At 43.2% G+C, this 23,531-nt stretch overlaps 1 protein-coding gene and 1 non-coding gene across 2 annotated transcripts; one reads left to right on the top strand and one right to left on the bottom strand.

Moving 5' to 3' along the window:
- Positions 1–5,851: 5,851 nt before the first annotated feature.
- OXGR1 (oxoglutarate receptor 1) lies at positions 5,852–6,865 on the bottom strand. The gene has a single exon (XM_036072770.2). It carries the CDS (start codon positions 6,863–6,865, stop codon positions 5,852–5,854), a length of 1,014 nt encoding a protein of 337 aa, XP_035928663.1.
- A 14,038-nt stretch (positions 6,866–20,903) lies between these two features.
- Positions 20,904–21,008, top strand: LOC118523287 (U6 spliceosomal RNA). The gene has a single exon (XR_004911035.1). It is a non-coding gene; the product is annotated as a U6 spliceosomal RNA (small nuclear RNA).
- The last annotated feature ends 2,523 nt before the right edge of the window (positions 21,009–23,531 follow it).

Genomic DNA, 23,531 nt, shown 5'->3' with positions numbered 1-23,531 from the left:
AAAAAGATTAGACATGCAAAACAGAAAAATGTGTCTCACAGCCAAGAAAAGAAAAGCAATTAGAAATTAGCCTCGGGGCACCTGGGTGGGCTCAGTCAGTTAAGCATTCGACTCTTGATTTTGGCTCAGGTCATGATCTCAGGGTCGTGAGATTGAGCCCAGAGTTGGGGTCCGTGCTCAGAGTGGAGTCTGCTTGTCCCCCTCCCTCTGCTCCTCCTCCCACTTGTGCACACTCTTGCTCTCTCTCTCTCTCAAATACATAAATAAAAATCTTAAAAAAAAACAAAAAGAAACTAACCTCAAGGTCACTTTACATTGTTACTATTGTTATGTTAGTCAGTCGGTCTTTAAAAAACCATTGTGGGGGCGCCTGGGGGGGCTCAGTGGTTAAGCGTCTGCCTTCGGCTCAGGTCATGATCCCAGGGTCCTGGGATCGAGCCCCGCATCGGGCTCCCTGCTTGGCGGGAAGCCTGCTTCTCCCCCTCCCACTCCCCCTGCTTGTGTTCCCTCTCTTGCTGTGTTTCTCTCTATCAAATAAATAAATAAAATCTTTAAAAAAATAAAAATAAAAAACCATTGTGGTCAGCTACATGACAGCCTTCCAAACATATCCTTGTCCTAATCCCAGGAACCTGTACATATGCTACATTATGCAGAAAAAGGGACCTGGAGGATGTGATTCGTTTATGGGTTTTGAGATGAGATTATCCTGAGTTATCTGGGTGGGCCCAATGTAATTGCAAGAGTTACAATAAAAGGAAAGCAGGAGAATCAGAGTCAGACAGAGGAGATGGATAGCTAGAAGCACAGGTCAGAGAGATTCCAAGATGTTGTGCTGCTGGCTTTGAAGATGGAAGGAGGGGCCATGACCCAAGGAATGCAGGTGGCGGGCATCTAGAATCTGGTTAATGAAAGGAAATGGCTTCCCATCTAGAATCTCCAGAAGTAAGGCAGGACTTCTGACCTCCGAAAGAAAGTAAAGTTGTGTTGTCTTAAGCCACTAAATTTGTCGTAATACGTTACAGCATCCAGAGGAAAGTAATACAAACGAGATGCTAGATTTAACAGGCAAAGATGTTAAAGGAGCTATTTAAATAGGTTTAAAGAGTTAAAGGAAAGTGATATATTTAGTGAATGAGGGGAAACTTAAGAAGAAAAGTGGAATTCGATAGAAATTTTACAATTGAAAAGTAAAATAACTGAAATAAAAAACCTCTCAGGGGAGCCCCTTTGATTCCTTTCAAATGCAATTTCTGTCATTCAAGCGAAGATTAATGGACATGCAAGGAGACAAGATCACATGACCATTGAACATGGGTAAAATGGCAGGCAATAGAAGCAGATCCAATGATTATATGATACTGTAGTAAACAGACAGAGACTTTAAAATAACTAATTATTCAGTTCTAGAAAATATAGGGAAAGGGACAAAATAGATCCAAAGACCAAAAAAAAAAAAAAAAAACTTCACAGGAGTGGTAGAATAAAGATAACCAAAAGTCCATTGCATAAATTAAAAAAATACAGTATCTGAAATTAGGAATTCAATGCATGAGTTTCATAGCAGATTGTATACAGTACAAGCCAGGATTAATGAAAGATAAATAGAAAATATTCAGAGAGAAGCATGCAGAGGGAAATAGAATTGAAAGAAAACAGATCAATGTGCATAATAATTTATTTTCTTCCTAGGAACTCAGTCACAGAAAGGGTTCTACCCCTTCAAGGATTTTTGCATTGCTGGCCTTGTATCCTTTGGTATCATCTGGACTCATTGTGTTTTTTGTTGTTGTTTTTGTGTTTTGTTGTTGTTTTTAAAGATTTTATTTATTTCTTTTGAGAGAAAGAGAATGAGAGAGAGAGAGCTTGAGAGGGGGGAGGGTCAGAGGGAGAAGGGAGCCCGACATGGGACTCTATCCCGGGACTCCAGGATCATGACCTGAGCCCAAGGCAGTTGCTTAACCAACTGAGCCACCCAGGCGCCCTCATCTGGACTCATTGTATAGCATCAGGTAGATTATATCAAACGGTGTTGCTGGGTAGAGCTTAAGAATAAAATTAGAACAGGAAGTGAACATTTAACTTCAAGTGCTACATGGCCTTGTAACTACTAACGTCTTGTTCTACCTCTTCTCAGAGCTTTCTAGGGGAAAGTTAAACTGCCCTGCCCTGGTCCAAGAGGACACACAAAGGCACGAAGGTGGGTTTCTAGAAGCATGGCAGCAGTGAATCAAGCTCCTTCCCCAAGGGTGCAGTTCTAACCCTGTGGATCATAGGCATGGCTGTTAACCCCAAAGAGTTAAAGAACAGAAATATGGCCGATATAGGAAGAAAATGCTGCCAACGCTTACACTCCCATGGAGAGAGCACTGGAGGGGCAGCTTACTGATCTCTTTTCATCCCTTACTTGTGACTTCCCAAAGAAGGAGGAGGAGTTCAGTTTGATCAGTGGGTCTGCGCTCAGAGTGAACGGGTAAACGACAGTTGATGGGCCAAAGATCTTTACAGAAAAGCCGTAATGAACAAAAGCAGAGGAGTGTTTGAATTTTAAAATTCACCATTGTGAAAGCCCTAGTGGGTCCAGACAAGAATTAGCAATGACTGATAAACTATGAAGGGCAAAGGAGGTTGGAGATCTTTATGAGATGAGCATTAGGCTGAAACATCCTGAAACCCCTGCTCAGTCGTCCAATGGAGGGCAGTGAGACATTGAAGCTCCTGAGGCAGAGTACTGTTGTGGTGGAAGGAAAACAAAGGGGGGGGGTGGGGAGAGGGAAAAAAGAGAGAGGGAGGGAGGGAGGGAAGGTGGCAGGAAAGAATCTGCATCTAATCTAACCTCCAGCTCTGCCTTCCAATTTCCACCAAATACAGGGCATGGAGGGACATGACAAACAGCAAAATTGAATTAAGACAGGCGAACCCACAATCAGGAAAATGCCACAGGACGAATGACACAATTTCTGCAGTAAATAGATGACAATAAATAAAGGAAACAGGAACTCTAATGGATTAAAAGAAATTTATTAGACCTCTCAACCACATGTGATGCATGGGCTTTGTTTGGACCCTAATTTGAAAAAAACAAACAAACAAACAAAAAAACCCAACTGTAAAAAGACATGTTTGAGGTAACCAAGGGCAAGAAAATAAGGATTAGATATTAGATACTATTAAGGAATCATTTTTTATTTTGTGTTGGTTTTCTGTTTTTTGAAAGAGATCAATGTTGAAGCACTTATAGGTGAAACTACTGTGTTTTCTAGGATTTGCTTTTAAATATTCTAGCAAAGAAGCGTGGAAAGGGATAGATGAGACAAGGATAGGATGTTAATTACTGGTGAAATTCAGTCATGGATACGTGGGGTCATTTTGGTACTTTCTCTTATTCTGTGACAGTTTAAATTTCCATGATATACAGATAAAAACAAAGTGGAGGGGTTCCTGTGCCTCCAAAATTTGGAACAGGCTTTTCCGGATTCCCTGCCCTCACGTGCAATGGGCCTAACTTGAACTTGGAGTCCTTACTGTGGTGAACAGCCCCAGCACCTCCCTCTCTGGCAGAGAGTCAGAACTCTGCTCTTTTGTCCTCGTACTTTCTTGGCCTACAACTACGAGGCAAGGTCATTCGGGTCCCATTTTGGTCTCGGAAGAATCATCAATCTCTTTTTTTGGCTTCCATTCCAAACACAATTAGCCCAGAACTCTTTACTTTGGAAAATAAAACTCACCCTTTGAATCCAATTTAGCTTGGATCTTTGTGACCATATTCTATGCGCAGAACCCCAGAGGGCAGACAGTCATCTGCACCTGACCCCAAACTGCAGGGAGCAGGTCAGGTATAAGAGAATGACAACAGAGCTGAATAAAGGAAGGTAGTTGGAGGATAAAGGAAAATTATGCATGTTCCCAAACTAAGATCAGTTATCCAGGGTAACAGAAAGGTTAAAAATTTGAGAGAGTGGGATTAAGTGTCAGAGCAAAGTCCCTAAGAGAGCAGAAGAAGGACCAAAGATGCAGCAGAAGAATTAGTATCAGAAAGAGAACCCATTTATTGTTCTGAACATGGGTGTGAAAAAGGAAAAGGAAAAAAAAAGATTCTACAGGGACAAGTTGAGATAGACATAAGGGAGGCTGAGGTGGCTTTCTTCCGGTGGGCAAAATCTTTGAAATAAGAAAGGAGAGAGACCGAGGGAAAGGAAAGGGGTTTGTGTCCAGGGTTAGAACAACAACAGCTACGGTATATAGGCTAACTAACCCGGCCACACTTTGGTGAGGGCCCCGGAGCTGGGCTGGGCATTTGGGAGACAGGAGAGGGGAGTGACCCAACCTCCAGGTTTCCAGTGGACCTCGGGATGCTGCCCCATGCTGTGCAGTCAGCATACGTGAGCACGTTGAGCCCACCAGTCAAACAGCTCATTCCTTATGCTATAGAAAGGCCCCAAAGAGGATGGCTCAGAAGGCGGGTGGTGAAGACAGCGCCATCATCCAGAAAGGTCCATGTGCAGAGCCACCGCCTCCCCCCCCCACCCCCGCATGCTTGGCACAGGTTCCCCACCATCGTCCTCACTTAGGTCTAATGTTCTAGAAGCACCTGAAAGTCACAAAGCATTCCCATGGCACTCATTCTTCTGTTTCAACCATCTATTCCAACCTTATTCTAAAACTGATTCTTAAAATTATTTTTTGTTCTCTAAACACAGAGAACATAAGCTTCATGTAAATAGAATAATGGTAAAGCTGTGTTTTCACAGAAAAATGTTACCAGCTTATTCAGTGATTTTAAATTAGTTTATTAATTGTATCAACACATTGACCAAGGTTTTAAATATCCAGACTAGGCATTTTCTCAAATATTTATACTTAGTGATAATTAAGCACACACATAACTCAAAAATAGCCTCAGCTGTTACAATAAATAGATTACATATTTTCAAGAGAGTCACAAAAGAGAAAGGTATCTAAAGAGAATTGGTGTTTCCTGGGATAATTTTCCACAGAGATCAAAACACTTAGATTTTACTTAATACCCAATATATACATGACATTTCAAAGTACTTCTGTTCCCCCAAAAGAGGCCCCTCCTCCCTTTCCAGGGATGTGTTGGTAATTACTAATACAACTTGATAATTTTTCTCAATTCAGTAACAACTTCTAAAAATATCTACACCAATAAAGACATAATGCCTCCAGTATCTTACGGGTATGTCAGTCATTCATCTGCATAGACATCTTTGAATTGTCTCAAGTGTATTGTATCAGTTGGCTTGAATCTAAACTGATGAAAGCCTAGTGAGAAACACAGTTTAATGATCTCAAAGCAAAGTTTGAAGAAAAAAAGTCTTAAGGACATGAAATGAAAACAAAGAGAATACTGAGAAAGAGACAAATAATGCCTTGCATAGTCTAAGGGTTCAATACGGACAGGCCCGAGTATGAAGGAGCATGAAACCAAGTGTGAGAAGAGTGTCTTTCTTCAGCCTTGGCACCTAACTTAACTGGGGCAAGTGGGTGAACTTTCGATTTTATAAAACTACTGAAACTCGTAGTTTTATTTATACAGAGTAAGTTGGTGAGACTAGATATCCTAGATTTTTCAAGATGTCCCTGAGTTCCAATAGTTTCAATTCCACATGTGAATCCTCCACTGATAGGTGTGTATCCCATTCTTACGTCGACCCTAGGGAAGATCTCAATAAATGGGTTGCACAGAATTCCTGGTGGCCCTGTCCTGGCTTTGGCACGTAATTACCTGAACATACAATATTTACTGAGAGCCATTGAGGGAGCTATTCTGGACTTCTTAGAAGTTCAAGTCTGAGCAGGCTCTTCTTGGTTGACTAGCTGAAGTATGTCAAGGGTTGTTTGAGTAACTGATTTTTTTTGCTTGCTCTAGGTCCACACTTGCGTTGCATCTCACCATGGAGCAGATGGCCTGCTGAAAGTTGTCACTGACCACCACGTACAGTAGTAGGTTACCAAAGGTGTTCAGGGCAGCCAAGGGTCTAGAAACGATGTAAGCCTCATGGATCTGATTCTCAACAGAGCAGCTGATTGAAAGCAGGCGAGATTCGATCCGGATGACCCTCAAGATGTGGAAGGGTAAAAAACATATATAAAACACGAGGAGTAGCAGGATGGTTAGCCTTCTAGCTTTCTGCTTCAGGCAGCTGTGATTGTGAGGTCCTTGGGTTAGGGTGTAGATGATCGTCGTATAGCAAAGTGTCACTATCACCAGGGGAAGGCAGAAAGTAGTGGCCGTCAAAACTAGATTGTACCATTTGATGGTGGCGAGGTCATCCGAACTGGTGAGGTCAAGGCAGGTAGACCTGTTGGTCCCGGTGGTTGAGGTGATCAGGAAGGTCATAGGAACAACGGCCACCAGTGAAACGATCCACACCACAGCGCAGGCCACCACAGCCCATCGAGTTTTGTGAATGGAAAAGCAGCTCAGGGGGTGAATGATCACAAAGTACCGGAAGATGCTAAAGCAGGTGAGGAAGAGGATGCTGCTGTACAGGTTGAAATGGAATCCGAAGCGGATAAACTTGCACATGAAAGCCCCAAAGATCCAGTTCTCGTCGCTGGCGTAGTAGTGAATCAGGAAAGGGAAGCTGGTCAGATAGAGCAGGTCTGTGCAAGCCAGGTTCAGCATGATGACGGTGCTGCCTTTCCAGGGCCGCATTTTGAAAATATAAGTAGAAATTGCTACTGCATTCCCTGGAAAGCCCACCAGGAAGATGATGCTATAAATAACAGGGAGGTAGTGCCTCTTGAGTGGGATTTTTTCATCAGTGCAATTTCCGAACGGCGCTGCATAATCGGGGAAGTCAGAGGCATTTGCAAAACTGTCTGGTGGCTCATTCATGGCTGTCTTTCATCTTGCAGGAAAATAAGAGTTCGGCTTGGCAGTTCAAATCAGCTTCGAAATAACTCGCTGATAAAGGAAAATAGAAAATATTAATGATGGGGTAATGAAAACAATGATCTTCTTTTAAATGAAAATTGCTCTAAGATCCTAAATTTGCCACTTCTTTCTCTTTAATCTCAAAGAGACCCTGTGGAGAAGAGATTGAATTTCTAGGAAAACTGTTGTGAGGCAAGACATCTAATAATAATATAAAAGTTAAATTACCACCAGAATGAAAATGAAGGATTGGAAAAAACAACTGCGCTTAGCTGTGGAAAACAATTTGGCAAGGTTGCTGTTTGGGGACACCGTAGGGTGTCACCATTAGAGACTTCACCAAAGACCCGCCATTACTCAAGCACGAGGCACTTCACCATCGTGTTACCTCTAAACTTCACAAGATACTGAGAAGTGTTTCTTATTTTCTCTATTTTACAGAAGAAACAAACACTGAGGGAGGTTTCGCAACCTGTCCCTGGTAAGGCATCTAGGGGCAAAGCCAGGGTTCAACCTGTGTTAGTCTGATTTAGAAGCCATCCTCTATTCTGCCTTACCTCACTGTGCTGTCTCTCCATCTGGATTCCCCCAAATACCTCATGGAATGTGAAATGGGAAGGCATGAAAAGACAGAATACCGGCCATTTTTTAAATGTAGATTTCATGCCTTGCACCATCACGTGTATGGTAGATTTCATTTTCAAATGTCAGCTCTTCCAACCTATTTTACTAGCTAACATAATTTGTTCATGGGAGGGCATGTGTGTCTGCCAGGGGAAGAAGAGCAGCAGATTCATGCAGCGTTAAGAGCTTTGGGTTCTGTCGCCAGCCTGCCTGACCTTGATTCTCAGTTTAGCCGCTGAGAACTTGAATGTCCCTAAGCACCTTGCTGAAGCCCTCCAGGGCTAGGAGCAGTGGGATTTTCACTTCCTTCTTCTTACTTATCAGTGTTTTCTAAAATTTTGTCAGTGAATTTCTGCAATGAGAAAAGCATGAAGATTATTTAAAAGAATTACTTACAATTAGCTTTTTATTCAGATGTAAATAGGTGCTGGTAAAATGCATCCACTTACACATTTATGGAGTGCCCACTGTGTATTAATTAGGCACTCCGCCAGCTCTTAGAGATACAAAATGAATAACACACACAGATGTACAAGCCACTATCACAGTCTACTGGGGGAGATGGACATGGACATAATTTTAACGAAATATAACCCTACCGCATGGAGCTCTCAATATATTTTTTAAAAAAGCAAGAAAAACACTTGGAACACTACTGGGCATATGATAAGTGCTCAATAAATGTCGGGTAGTTGTTAATCACTAAGTCCTTTGATAGATGAACGGCACAAAGCTACCGAGATCACAAAGAAGGATGGGAATACCTACCTGGAGAACGGGGGAGGACACTAAAGGAAGGTCATTAGGAAGGAACATTTAAGCTGAAGGTAACAATAGGAAGGGAAAGGCATTCCAGGCAAAGGGAATAGCATGTGCAAAGCCACTGACCTAGAAGGCTCAGGGGAGCTCTAAGTAGCTCAGTGTGGCTGCTACATTAAGGAGCAGTGGGAGATGCAGCTGGAAAGAAAAAGTAGCTGATAATGAAAATAATAGCACCTCCTGTGGACAAAGCTCTACTACTCTAAGTGTCTTACGTGTATAAATTCATTCAATCCTCACAGCAACCTGGCGAAGTAGTTCTGTGATCATGCCCATTTTACAGAGGAAACTGAGGCACGAAGAAGCAGTGATTTGCTCAAGGTCACCCTGCTAGTCAGGAGTGAACCAAGATACAGACTAGGGCAGTCTGTGTGCAGAACAAGGCTGCCCCTCACAATACATAGGCAAGAATTGAACTAAGTGCCCTAAGATAACAAGGCTGAATTAGGCTTTATCCCAGAAGGGCTAAGTAAATCAAACATCATAAATTGTGTGATGCAGGGCTAAATTGTCAATGATAATGGTACTCAGCTCTTTGGGTTGAGAGAGGTTAAATAAGTTGATATGTTAACGTACATCAAGTGTTTTGAAGGATGCCTGGCACATACTAACTGCTATATCATTGCCGGCCATCATTATTACTATTACCTGGTACCAAAATCTACACTTTCACGCTTTCCCTCAATGTAGCAAAGAGGTATATTTCAGACTGGCCCAACTTAACTAATCTGAAACTGATAAAATCTTCCCCTGTTCATTGGCCTTGAATATACTCCTCCAGCTCACACTTCGGGGGCAGATCAGGACGCCTTTAAACATTTATGACTTTTATTCCATATGAATTGGGGAAAGACTAGCCTAGGGATGGGGAGCATGCCACTGGGCAGCCATTAGGATCGTCCGGGGGAGAGGCCAGTACTCACTGGGATGGGTATTACAGACGGAAAGCAAATGTTTCCCTCCTTGTCAAGTTAATTTACTCTCACTGGACACAATATTCCTCGAACTATTACCTACACAGTACGGCAGGTGTTAGGAGTCAGGTCCCGCTGACCAGCAAGGGTGCTCTGAGCCCAGGAAACTGCAGCGGAGAGCTTTTTCCTCGGCCAGATTCTTTAAATGGACTCATGGGCAGGTATTTAAACCCGAAAGCAAGGGGTCATGGTCAGAGAGTCCCTGAGGCAGCACTTCCAGAAGTCACTTCTTAATAAGTCCTGATTCAAGGCCACACTGTTTGTCTGTCAACTCCCTGAAAGCAGAAACATAGAATCACCTTGTATCCAAGGGCCGACTAGGAGAAAGTGCTCAGTATATATTTGCTTAAAAAAAAAAGAACAATGAGCAACATCAGCAGAATTTTATCTTAGGCTGAAGGGTTAATGAAGTGGCAAATATTATTTTTTAAAAAGTTTGCTTCTTTAACCACTTTTAAAGCAAGAAGCACAATTATAATTTCTGTTATTGCCAAATAACCCCCTGGCCCTGGTATGGGGCCATTTTAAATAATGATCATATCAGGAAAAGACAGGTTGTAGGTAGAAACAACCACCTTACTGTTTTGAAAAATAACAGTTCAACTGGGGATTTAGTGAAGACTGACTGACCCGTTGTAAGGGAGGAGGGGTTAGCTAAGAAATTTAACCCCTCTTCCATAAGCTTCAGCAAAAGAATGGTTGAGTTTACAAAATATGGGTCAAGTTTAGAGCAATGGACAGAACTGGGCAGGGATGTGAGTGAAGTAGAATAGGCAGGTTCCAGAGTCCTGTGAAATTCACTACCACCACCCAGATGTCCACAAAGGACTCATTTACATTCAAAGGACAGTAAAGAAAAATGTGATGTGTCCCCTGTTTTTTGCTACAACAGTGGATCTCAATCATAGGGAGGTTATAGACCACCTAGAACTAACCGACTCTTCATAAACTGGCAATAGTGATCTATTAAGTTTCAACGTAACCAGATACATACGTTTGAACTAAACTAGATAACACACAAATAAAAGCAAGCGCCAATGATTTGGGATATTTTTATAAAGAAAAAACCACATCATTTTAGCTCTATTTTTTTCTCTGAAATTGGGAAGAGAATGTGATTATTTGAGGCTAGTTGCAGGACATCAGTGTTTTGGAAACACACAGCTTGGGGACCGCTATCCTAAATGCCAACTTGCCCATGAACCTCACAGACTGGGATAGCAAGCTTCTGCAGATAGGGAAGATAGGAACAGAAATAGCATCTATTCAAGTAGCAGCATATACCACTGTATGTCCATGGCACACTCTTGCCCATTTGGTGGGAACAAGTGGGATTAATGATGAAATGTAATTTTCCTAAGGTATCTGTTAATTTTGTAGTAAGCTCCAAACCCAACTTCCCGGACCCCACCCTGTCAGAGTTCTCTTCCCTCCAGACTCACGCCCTAGGTTTTTCTGGTGCTATTCCAAGGCTGAGTTAACATTCATTCTTTCCTCTTCTCAAGCTGCCAGTGGACCAGGGACATAGAAACTTGTAACCCTGAACCTCTCACATTCCTTCAGAGTCCTCGGAAACTGCAGCTGGGGCTGCTTTTGGTTATCAAGAAGAACCGTAGATAGACATTTCATTCACAAAGATCCATCTTCGTTTCCTCCTCTACATATCTGTAAACTGATTTGATTTCGTACTAGTGAAAAACAGACCAATTCTTAATCCAGGCAAATTTGAGAGGCGCATGAATGTTGTCCTCCCAGAATTTGAAGGAATCCCTCTCTCTAACCCTTCCCTCAATCCCAGTTTTCAAATAAGAATCTGCCACTCAGTCACCCTACAGACTGTTAGTACTTGCCATGTTGATGGGGCCCAAAGCTATGATTTTAGCTATTTGATCTTTAAATAAAGTCTATGGAAGCCCTCCTGGGAAAAATACATGTACGGGCACACAGAAATTTTACATACCATTTGGAGATTTAGAGACAGTACTAAACTTGTTCATTAAAACAAGACAAAAAAAAAAAAAGACAGAAAGAAATGCATGGGGGGCGGGGGGTGTTCCTTTACTTGTTGGGAAGACTGTGGGGAAGTGTCTTTGAACCTTTGCTAACACCAGGAAGATGCAGTAAGAGCTAAGAATGTATCCAGAAGTCAGAATCAATCAGTGTCAGAGATGAATGCTCTCTGTCCCCAAAGTACCCCCACCCCCCAAAGACACCCATGGTTGGTCCTGAAAAAGGCACAAGATGGGATTGACAGTCCGGAACTTTTTCAGGCCTCCCTGAGATAAGCCTCTGGCCATCTTTGGCCTTCCTTTTCCCTGCGGGGATGCGGGGTACTCCTGCTGCCTCCGAGAGAAGTCAGGGGCCCCTGCTCTGCCCGCGCCCCTGTCCTGCCTCAGAGACGTGCCCGGGGGCTCTGTTCCCCAGGCTCAGGGCGCCCCGTGTCCCTCCCGGATCAGCGCCGGACCCCCGCACCCGGCCCCCGCCGGCCCTCTGGCCGCTCCCGGATCCGATCTCCGCTCACCTGGCGCCCGGTGCGCGGCCCCCGTGTGCCCCGCGTGGCCGTCGGAGCGCGGCTGAGCGCTGGCGGCGGGACCGTCGGAGCCCAGGTCCCGCGCACCGCCCCTGCCCCTCCCACCCCTCTGAGCCCGGCGGCAGGTGCATGCTCCTGGTCCCGCCCCAGCAGACAGCATCCTCCCTCGCCCGCTTTGGAGGCCGACCAGGGGCAGCAACTTCCACTCCCGGGAGCTCTGGACATCCTCCATGCCGGCTGGTCGCGAGCCTGCACAAAGGGAGTATTTGCAGAGGTGGGCTCTTGCCCCAGGAGGGTTGGGGTCCTCTTGCCGGGCTCCAGAACTATCGGCACCATCACCTGCTTGCCCACAGTTCAGGGCCTTTTATCTAGCTTGGAATGGAAGCAACTTCAATCTGACCCTCTAAATTAAAGACTTCCACTGAAGTGTCTTTTTCACTGTATCCAATTACAGGCCTGTCCTCCACCACTCTGCAAAGTCGTTTAAAAATAGTTTGTAACTGTGTAAGAAGAGCATTTGTCTGGATCTCCAGATCTAGGTCGAAGCCCTCTTGCCATAGGACTTGGGAACAGCCTCTTCCCTTCTCTGAAACTCAGCCACATCATCCAAGATAACAGGGCTCTGAGTCATTGGACTCTACGGTCCCTTCCAGCATTAAAGAAGAGTTTTGTGTATTGCCGAAAAGGAGATGAGTGGACAAAGTGCCTTTCACGCTCTGCTGTGAATGAGCATAGAACGCCGGTCTGCATTTCCATGTTGGTGGGCAGTATCACGACCAGTCCATCCTGTGGGCATGCAAGCCTGCTTGAGCAAGAATGGCAAACCAGGCATTCCAGAGCCCAAGTGAGAAGACTCTCCCCTAGCTGATGGTTGGGATAGTAGGTTTTTAAATTTTATGCTTATCATTATTATTATTTGGGTCCCAGCCTTTCCAGGGAAATACCTTGCATTAGGAGAAAAATTATTCTCCAGTTTTACTGTTTTTAATCACTTCCTCAATCCCTCATTTGGAACTATTTGACCCTATTTTGTGCCAATCCACCCACACATTCATTCATCAGACGCTTGCTGCTTGGTTATTCTATATAATCAAGGCACTGAGGAGATAAGGAGGAATAAGACATGATCTCTAACTTCTAGGAACACATGTCCTAGAAAAAAATAAACGATTAATGTTGACACTGGTAAATTAGGGTGCTAGAACATGCATAATCCAGGCATAAGAGAAGGAGAGATCAGAAAAAGCGTCCTGGAGTAAAAAGACATTTGAACATTTTTCCATGATGAGCAGGATTTCCAGGTAAAGAGGAAAATGGCTGAAAGAAATTATTTAAGAACAAGTGTTAAGTCCTAAAATCTTAAATGCGCAAGGAACATTTTAAAATATCCAGTTCTGGGAATATAAAATGGTGCAGCCACTATAAAATACAGAATAATGGCTCCTCAAAAAATTAAAAATAGAATTGCCATGTGATCCAGTAATTCTACTTCTGCATAAATACCCCAAAGAATTGAAAGTAGAGATTCAAAGAGATATTTCTACACCTATGTTCATAGCAACATTATTCACAATAACCAAAATGTGGAAGCAACCCAAATGTGGTTTGTACAGATAATGGAATATAATTCAGCTTTAGAAAGGAAGGAGCTTCTGACACAGGCTACGACATACATGGATGAACCTTAAGGACATGATGGTAAGTGAAAAAAAGCCAGTCACAAAAGGATAAATACTGTGTGGTTCTGCTTGTATGGAATCCTTAGACTAGTCAAATTCATGGAGACAGAAAATAGCTATCACTTTATCAGAAAACAATGTCTTATAACCTAATACTCTAAATCTTTTTTTTAAATTTTTTAAAAAAGATTTTATTTATTTATTTGACCCAGAGAGAGCTAGAGAGAGAAAGAGACAGAGAGCAAGTACAAGCAGGGGGAACAGCAGGCAGGGGAGAAGCAGGTTCCCCGCTGAGCAAGGAGCAAGGAGCGACATGGGGCTCAATCCCAGGACCCTGGGATCATGACCTGAGCCGAAGGCAGACGCTTAACCGACTGAGCCACCCAGGCGCCCCATAACCTGACACTCTAAATTGGTCCATCAACAAGATGATTATTATGAGCTGTCTTTTCTTTTAATGTTTACCTGTAAATATAACTTCTTACTACAATTCAAAATTATCACCTATAAGGTAGACATTTGCAGGAAAAAAAATACTAACCAATATAGATCTTAATCATTCTCCGAATAAAAAGAATGACAATTTACATATCTTTAAAACAACTTGCATTAGAAAATGATGTCACTAATTTAGACCATGTTTAAGCTTCAAATTTAGGTCTTTTGGTAACCCAAGTCAAAGACATAGAGGGTGAAATTCAACTTCCATTTAAAATTGGTCTCTTGCCCAGATTCAGAAATGCACTTTCTTCTTTTAAATAAGCACTTGATAGAACAGGATTCCAGCACTTATGTTCACGGCTCTGTGAGCAACTCAGGTGCCACCAGCAATGTGCTGCAATCGATCCTTCGAAGCAGAGGATGGGACTTATCTTCATGAAGATCTGGATACTCAGAATGTCTCCAGTTAAGAAGCACTGACATCTTGGGGCGCCTGGGTGGCAGTTAAGCAGCTGCCTTTGGCTCAGGTCATAATCCCGGGGTCCTGGGATCGAGCACCACGTCCGGCTCTCTGCTCAGCGGGGAGCCTGCTTCTCCTTCTCCTTCTGCCTTCTGGTGCTCTCTTTCTCTCTCTCTCTCTCTTTGTCAAATAAATAAAATAAATAAAATCTTAAAAAAAAAAAAAGAACAAGCACTGACATCTTAAAGCCCCATCCATGCTCCAAAAAGCTCCGAGAAACTCTATAGAGAAGGCAGATTCAAGTAGCATTCTCTGAAGAGCCATTAATTACTGAGTTGGGGGCTGGCAGGGGGAAGGAGTAACACATGAGTTCTCGTCTTAGCTCTTACTCAGTTGAGTGAGAAAGGGACAAATCGTTGGTGACAATAGAGACCATCCCGTTTCTTTCTCCCCTGGTTACCCTGATTCAATCAGCAATGATCATGTTTCCAGATAGTAGTATCATTCCTGACCATTCGTATTAACCATGTGTTTTCTTTTCTATATTCTGATGCTTTGACATTTGGGGCTTTGCTGACCTGGGAGACCGTCTCCCAGGGTTAGCCAATTTCTAGAGAGAGTAAACTCACCAGAGAGTGTACTTTCCAATGCACACCAGTCAGTCCAGAGCTCATAACCCCTACCACCTCCTTTTTCAGGCTCTCACACTCTGGGCCACTATCCCTCTGCTCCAATCATTCCCAAGACAGGTACCAGACAAAGAGGGACAGCCCCTATGCTCCAGAGCCTGCTGAAATTATTCCAACTAGCCAGTCCTAAGTCTGCTTCCTCTGCCTTGCCTGTTCGTTCCCATGAGAAACTACAATAAAGTTCCCTCTCTCCTTCTGTCTCTTGGCCAACCCCAGTGCTTCCTGTGTGTCCTAACCCCTGGTGTGGCCTGCTCCCTCCTCTTGGGATCTGTGAGCATAACAAACTATCTTCTCAGTCATCTCCTAATCTGTTGACCTCGCCATACCTGAATAATAACAAACCTTTATAGCCTTGTCAGACTTTTTTGTAACTTCAGCCACAATATATCTCTTGGTATGATAGCAGTATTCTCATGAGATTAATTGTCTTGATTTGAAAAAAAAAAAATGGTTAACTTCTTTTCTAATGCCTTTAAAATGGATTGCTCGGTGAAAATGCACTGTTTAAAAAAAGCAAGGTTTTGATCCATGGTCTCCTAGGCAACAAATTCAATTATTGAGATGCCTTCCAGATTCCTGCAATATTTCTCCGATGAAGAAGACATTATGGTGTAGCGGACAGAAGCCCAGAAGTTTGAAGCCTGAATTTTAGTGTTTAGAAAGCAACTCAGTTAGCTGGGAAAAGAAATTCCCTTCGTAGGCTTCCATCTAGGAAAAACAGAGGTTTGACCAGACACTTTCTATGGCCAGTTCCAGATTAAAGGGATTTTAGTTGTGAAAACCTAGGAAAAGCTCAAAGCTTTGTTTCTTAGAAAAGTAGGTATGCTATTGCTATGCCAACATGAGTCATCTGCTATGCTTCTATGTGAACATCGTTTGATGATTTTTACATGTTTTCAAATGATGTGTTGTTGTGAACACTTCTTTGAAAAAGAGGCTTTTCTGGGAAATATGTGACTGTTGGGAAAGAGATTGATTAGATGAACTATCTTTAGATCCAATTCCAGTAAAATCTGGAAGATGAGTAGATACATAACAGAGTGTTCTAGGTGGATAAAGAGTCAGGCAGTTAGTACAGCTAGACTGTTGAGCCAGAGAGAAGGATGGGATTGCCACTCTGCTCAGGAGGAGTTTTAATGTGAAGTATGGTGACCAGTGGAAGCAGGGAGAAATGGATATTAGAGACAAAGAAAAGGTGGTATAGAAAAGTCAGAGAAGAAGAAAAGGCATCATCAAGAATTGAACTCTTTGCCTCTCCTGGTCCCCGTGTCCCATCTTTCTGACCATACTAACTACTCTATGACTCAGAAAGACGTTACAAGACTTAGAGATATGACAAGGCCTAATAAAACACTAACTACTTCATGAGTGTCTTTGCCCAGAAATACTTTTTTTTTTTTTTCTGGGTACTTGCTGTACTTGTAGTCTGTACCATATTATCCAGCATTTATTCATTTTTAAATTCATTTTTAAATAGTTTACTAAGTTTAATAAACTGTAATTGTTTTATTAATTTGAGTCTTGCCTAAGTCAACAAGATTGTCTCCATGTTGTTGGAGGGGACTTTACAGTCTCCTCCTTGGATCTTAAACAGCATGTTACATAGATACATAGCAAGCAATAACAATTGCCTGTTGTTTTGGTTATTACTATAACCACGAATCTGACTCCTCATTTGACCTTAATTAATACTAAGTTCTTTAGGTTTCTAGTTACAAGTTGAGATCAATCAGTTTCCCACCAGTGTCTGGCCAATCAGTTGAACATATGAAAACAACAGAGGGAGAGAGTGGCCAAGAATTGAACAGAATGCAAACTAAGCTGAAAGATTGAATGGGGTAATGAGGAACTCACCGGGGACTGGAGAACCACTGTAGTCACATGCTAGGGGCTGCCCCTAGTTTGTGCAATGCGCAGAAGAGTAGAACAGGAGGAGAGAAATAAAGGTGGAGTTTGAAGACTGACATGTTTAAAGGAGAAGTCTTTATTTATTCTTTCTTTAGGCTAAAGGTAACCTAAGCATTAGTGTAGACTGAGGAAAATTTAAAAAGCCAAAGGAGAAGAAAAGATTGGAGAGAGATAATTAATGGATAGGAGATATAATCACAATGGGGAGGTATTTCTCAGCAAATAATAAACGTGTTTGAATCCTGGCTCCTACCCTTACAAGCTGCATAACTTCTCTCTTTAAACCTCATTTTGTTCATTTTGTCAAACTGGAATAACATGATTGTTGTAAGACCTAAATGAGATAATAGATAGAAGTCATTAGCACAGTGTAAGCTTTCATAAAATAGTAGCTATTATTAAGTCAGGAGCCCAAATGGAAAGGAGAAAGGCCACCAATTCCTCTGAGATGGAAAAGGGGGATAGGGGAAGATCTGCATGAACTTGAGGTGGAATTCCATCATTTCTGAGTCCAGAGGTTCTCAACTATGGCAGAATATCAGAATCGACGGGGGAGCTTTCAGAAATACTAGAATGCCAGCATTCAGAAATGCTTTCCTCCTACCCCAGACCAATTAAATCAGACACTCTGAAGGTGGGCATGACTATTGGTATTTTTTTAAAAGCTCTCCAGGTTCACCATACAAAGTTGAAAACGATTAGGAGATTAGGATAAATTTCGTTTCTCAAGTTTGACTAAACATTTTTGAAGTAAATACTTCAAAAATTTTAAAGAATGTTGATGGCGGCCACGGAAGAATCTCAGAAACATTGCGTTGAGGGGCGCCTGGGTGGCTCCGTCAGTTAGGTGTCTGCCTTTGGCTCAGGTCATGGTCTAGGGGGTCCTGGGATCGAGCTCTGTGTGGGGTTCTCTGCTCAGCGGGGAGTCTGCTTCTCCCTCTCTCTCTCTGCTCCTCCTCCATCCTCCCCCCACTCGTGTTCTCTCTCTCTCTCAAATAAATAAATAAATCTTTAAAAACAAAAAACAACAAAAAAAGTTATATCGAGCAAAAGAAGCCAGAAACAAAGAGACTCACTTTATATGATACCATCATGATTCCACTGAGATCAAGTAAAAAAAAAAAAAAAAAAAAGCTATGAGGATAAGAGTTAGAATAGTGTTTGCTTCTGGGAGGGGAGAAGGGTTGGCCAGAATGGACAATTGAAGACCTTCTAGGTTGATGTAAATGTCCTGTATCTTGACTCGGGTGTTGGTTACTGACCTAAATACATTTGCTCAAACTCATTGAACTGTATACTTAAAATCTGTGAATTTTACTGCGTGTATTTATACCTATATATCTAACTACACAGGCACTGGGGAGCCATTAAGAGTAGTTAAGTAGGGAAGCGTAAAGCATAATAAAAGTTATTTTAAATGTGTTTAGCACTTTATTATCCACTAGTTTTTCTGTTGAGCAGGCATTTAGTTCAAATCTCTTATCAGCAAGTTTCTGCTACGTAAAGGGGATGTCCCAGGAAACTGTTGGGAGAAAGGAACCAACTTACTGTTTTCAGTTTAGAGATTTAATCTTTCATATTCTTATATTATTTAGATATCATTATATATAGTATATATTATATGTTGGTTATTTGTTCAGCTTTTCATCTTCTGGCGTTTCCATCTGTGGTTAAGATTTTAGTTCCTCGTTTTGTTCCTTGGACCTTTGAAAGGATGGAAAGAACGTTGGGGCAGAATCATGTGGTTCCTTAAGCTATCTTCTTGTTTTATGAAAGATAAGTAGGTTCAGGGGCCAGCGCCAAGTCTCTCGCCAGGACGAGGAAACTTAAGGATACCAGCATAGCGTGCAAGCACAAACACGATCTTTGTCTTTACATCTAAGAAGGAAGGCCCCCCACCCCGGCCACCTGTGCACACACACCCAGAGACTCAGCATATAGAACTCCCCTCACGCTCTGTCCTCCCCCAAGGCCCCCACAACGCAACGTGTGGCTTTTGTGAGTCCCAGTGTCGCTACTAACAACCAGTGCAGGACGGTCAGTGTGAAGCGAGTAGAAGAAATTGGTCCCAGCACTGCTTTACCTTCTGTAGTCCCCACCTCTTCCCATTTGCCCTGTGTATGGGACATTAATCACACTTACACCCTAAAGGAAGTTTAGAGATTCAAATTCTTCAGCGCTGAAGCACCGTTTGTTTGCGTGTTCTGTAGCAGCAATAGTGATTGCATTAACTTCACCCCACACTAAAAAAAATAACTCGTTACCAGAGATTCCATTCCCTTCCTACCTCCGTTCATATTTCTCCTGTCTCACTAGACTCTTTAGGGAACATTAGGCCACCATGAGCTGTTAAAATTCATCTCCCGCCGGGCTAGTGTCATGTCACTTCTCCCTTCCAGCAAGCACGCTGAGCAACGTCGTCTTATTTTCTTTGTCAGGCTTCTGCGTTTGAATTAAAATGCACACATAACAGGCTTCCATCATTTCTTTATTACAGCATTTTCAATTTCTTCCTTTTGACCTTTTGATATTGCTTTCCTGATTATTTTTTTCTAGGGCCCTGTTGACACAACAGACCGCTGGACTAACCTATTAACCTTTTGAAAAATCAAAGTTGAAATCTGATTTGAGTGAGAAACCCAAAATAGTTTCCAACTAGCCTGGGCTTTACCAACAATAAGCCAGACACGTTCATCTCTGTGGTGGACCGGCTCTGCATGCGGAGAAGCTGCCCAGCAAGAGGAGTTTAAAATGAAATGGGACGTAAAGATAGCATGGGGTTTAATCTTAGAGTGGCTCATCTTAGTCCTCACTTTTAGAAAAAAAGAAAAACACATGTGATTTAACCAAGAAGTGGTTTCTTCCTTTCTCCGACTTTGCATAGACAGTCCTCTGGAGTTTCTGCCCCGTCCATGATGTCCACGATGCCCAGGTGAAATCAGTAAGTTCTTTCTGTTTCCTCGCTTCCAAATTATACCAGACTGATATTTCATGAAATTGGGGGGAAAACTTTTTAAATCCCCTTTCACTGTAAATCCTGCTTTAATCCCAATTGTGAGTTTAACTGTATCCGGACTTTTTTGACATTCTCGCAGCTGCCCAGTGATAATCGATGAGACAGGCATGCTCTGTTTGGTTAAAAGTCTCCGCTTTGAGAGCAGATGCCTCACTCATCTCTATCCCATCTTCAAAAGTGGTCTGTGCCTGGCCTTTGCCAACCCCTCTCACCCCCCTGTCCACGTGAAACATACCGATCACTGGTCCTGTGTGGTTTTACATGACTTTTGAGTCTCCAGGGCGGACCTTTCTGTTTTCCTATATTTTTAACTATTTTAAGCAAAGGGATCACCAGAATCTTAAAGTGATATTCTATGAATAGATACACCCATATTTGGTGATTTTATCGCATATTTATTTGAAAAGGAAATATTGCCACTCCGTTCACTCATAATTGCTTTCAAACCTGCTTTGCTTTATTTAGGGTCTGCTCATTCTGCGGTGACGCCATCTGGGCGGGGAAGGGGCGGGGAAGGGGCGGGGCGGGGCTAGGAGCCCGCGAAGCTCCAGGCCGGGGCAGGAAGCCTCCCCTGCTGAGAAGCAAACTTGCAGAGCAATTATGACCAAAGAGCAACTCCAGGGAAGCCTTCTTATCTGTGCACCTTGTGGCTTCAGCTACTTGCACTTTGAAGGCTGAGTTCTTGAGCGCTGCTGCTTCCAGACATTGTCACCTGAAGGGGACATTGACAGCAGGCTCTTTTTTTTGCACGAGAGACCTGTGCACTTATGAGGCCTTGAGCAGGGTCAGCTATATCATTTGCAGGGTCCGTTACAGAATGAAAATGTGGGGCTTCTTGTCTAAAAAGGAGAGTGCTCACTTAGGCAGCACATACACATACTAACATTGGGACGATACAGAGAAGATCAGCACGGCCCCTGCGCCACAAGATGACGCACAAATTTGTGAGGTGTTCTATAAAAAAATAAAAGGAGAAAAAAATGCCTTTAAAGCTATTAAAATATAAAGTTTTTCCTTTCTTCTGAGGTCTCCTTTTGATTTATCATTGTATTTGGACTTTTTTATTTGCTATTTAATGTCATTCTAAATCAAGAAAAATCAACATTTTAAATGATTAGCATGAAATTTGCCATTCATCTTTATGTGGTGCAATACCAGTGTTAAATGCAAACAGAGGAGCATTCAACTCATATATAGCACCCTCGGAATGACACAAGCCATATTTCGAAGCTCATACGTGTACTGCACAAAACGAACTCAGCTTTTCATAGCACGCATTCCACCAACTCTATTTTCAGTTTACTGAAGAGTAAGGAAAGGCTGAAAGGAAAAGAAACCATCGCCCTATCTTTTCCTTTCTTTCTATGTCATCATTTTCAGTATCATTGGCCGATTCAAGAAAGTAACACAAGTAAAAAAAAATGGTGTGATGGGGCTCATTAGACAGCCATTGTCTTCCTCTGGGCCTGAAGCAAGTTCTTGTTTAAACAGAAAGCATGGCCTAGAGGGGTTGTCAATGACCCCTCTTACCCAGTCACAGACCCAACGTGCTACACTTGCTTGGAGTCACTGAACTGCCACGCCTCATGGGTCCACCGGAGTGCTTGGCTGTTTGTAAATGCCATTTGTAAATCAGGCCGCAAGGAACAGCATTCACTCGCATATGGCGTGGAACTTCTCTGTTCACACACATGCTCCATTGTCCCATCCTATTTCCCTTATAAAACACAAGCTCAAAGAGAGCATTCTTAAGAATTTCAAGACAGCAACCACAGGGGACCCTTTGGAGCATGGACTCGGGGCTACCGCCTGGGCTGCACATCCCCGAAGTCAGCCCTGGCCTTGAATTAGGACATGACTTGTTTAACCGACTCGGGTTCAACCGTGGAAAAGTTATTAAAGTCAAGAATATTTTCAGAAGCCTCAATTAGGACGAGACATTTAAGTTGCTATTTCTTATGTGTGTAGACCACCAGAGATATCAAAATCTGGGTATCTTTGAATGAGTTCTACCACCTCTGGTTCCCCGTTCTATGCCACAAAATAATTTTATAAACTGTGAAGGAGATGGATTACCTCTGGCTTCTGGTGGAGCTTCAATCTCTGAATGGCTACAGACACATAAGCTCCTCTTCTTCTTGAGGCTCCAGGTTGCAGAGCCACCCCCTCTTATTCATTCTGGGTCATTCCTTCTCAGGGCCTTGACTGATGATGTCTTTTGGACATGGCATGTGTGATGTATTAAAGGCTTTGATTCTGGGTGGACTTTATCTGCAGCGGCTGACCCTCCATCCACGAAGGGACAATACGTAGACAATGAGGCCTTGAGAGACAAAAGAGGGACTGTGGAAAAAAGACCTTTGCCCAAAGGAGTCATATAATCATCCCGCAGCATTTTGTACACACGCTTACACACACACACACACACACACACACACGCACACGCAGAGGCAGGGCAGTGAGGGAACAGTAACACAGATTTCTTCCTCAGGGACTGACAGAGCGAGCTATCTCTTCGGAACTGACATTTTTAAAGTTGGCTCTATGCACAATTCAAGCTTTTGTCTTATGAAATTACTGACGACAGGGAGGAGACTCGGGCTTTGCAAATAATCTGTTTTCCTCAGACATATCAGGACAGTTGCCAACCACTCCTTACATCTTTCACTTCTCTCAGAGAGTGAACCTGTTGCATGTTAATAGAAATCACCAAGGGGATGCCTGCTCACGTTTTTCTAGTGAGCCGCCCCCGGGCTGCGTCCCCACAGTTTTCTCCTTGTGTCCTGTGGAGAGCTTCAGAAACACACCCTCACCCCTGTGGCATGGTCCTGCGAGCAAGGCATGAGAGCCCGCCTGCTGCATGCAGGGGCCTGGTGTGCCGGGCTGCACGGTCAGAACAGCGGCGACCGTCCTTCCTCTCCTCGTCCTTGGGCACTGACCTCAGCCCTGCGCGTCTGCAGGGCTCAACAAAGACCAGTTTGGACCTGCCTCTGCTCTTGCTCTCAGTCTCTCTCTGTGACCTAGCCTTCGGCCACAGCAGGGTGCAAGAGGCTTTGTGCCTGAAGCCGAGTGGGTGGAGTGGCAGGGCTGAGTCTAGAACACTGTAGAAAGGCGGGATGTCCTCATGCCTCGCAAATCCTCCTTGAGGGGCCTCTCCAGGCACCCAGAACTCACCGTGACTGTGTTCCTATCAAGCAACCAAAGCAAGCACAGGGCAGCCACTGTCTTTGAAATAATAAAAGCCACAGTTCAGAGTTTGGCTTTGCCTATTTCTCACCGGATAACCGTAGACCAGTTATTTAATTCTGGAGGCTTTTGTTCTCCAGAGTCAATTAGAGGTGAGAGTACCTCCTTGCCTAAAACACGGTTTAGAGATTGAACAAGGTTTAAAACTGCCCGTACGATAAGACACCGTAAGAAAGCTGTTAGAGTCTATTGCAACGGGGCGCCTGGGTGGCTCAGTCGTTAAGCGTCTGCCTTCAGCTCA

Source organism: Halichoerus grypus, chromosome 4 (genome assembly GCF_964656455.1).
Source record: "Halichoerus grypus chromosome 4, mHalGry1.hap1.1, whole genome shotgun sequence".
Taxonomy (NCBI): domain Eukaryota; kingdom Metazoa; phylum Chordata; class Mammalia; order Carnivora; family Phocidae; genus Halichoerus; species Halichoerus grypus.
This window is presented reverse-complemented; position numbering and strand designations above follow the sequence as displayed.

Coding starts and splice junctions, on each gene's coding strand:
- OXGR1 (XM_036072770.2), bottom strand. CDS start 6,865: ATGAATGAGCCACCAGACAGTTTTGCAAATGCCTCTGACTTCCCCGAT.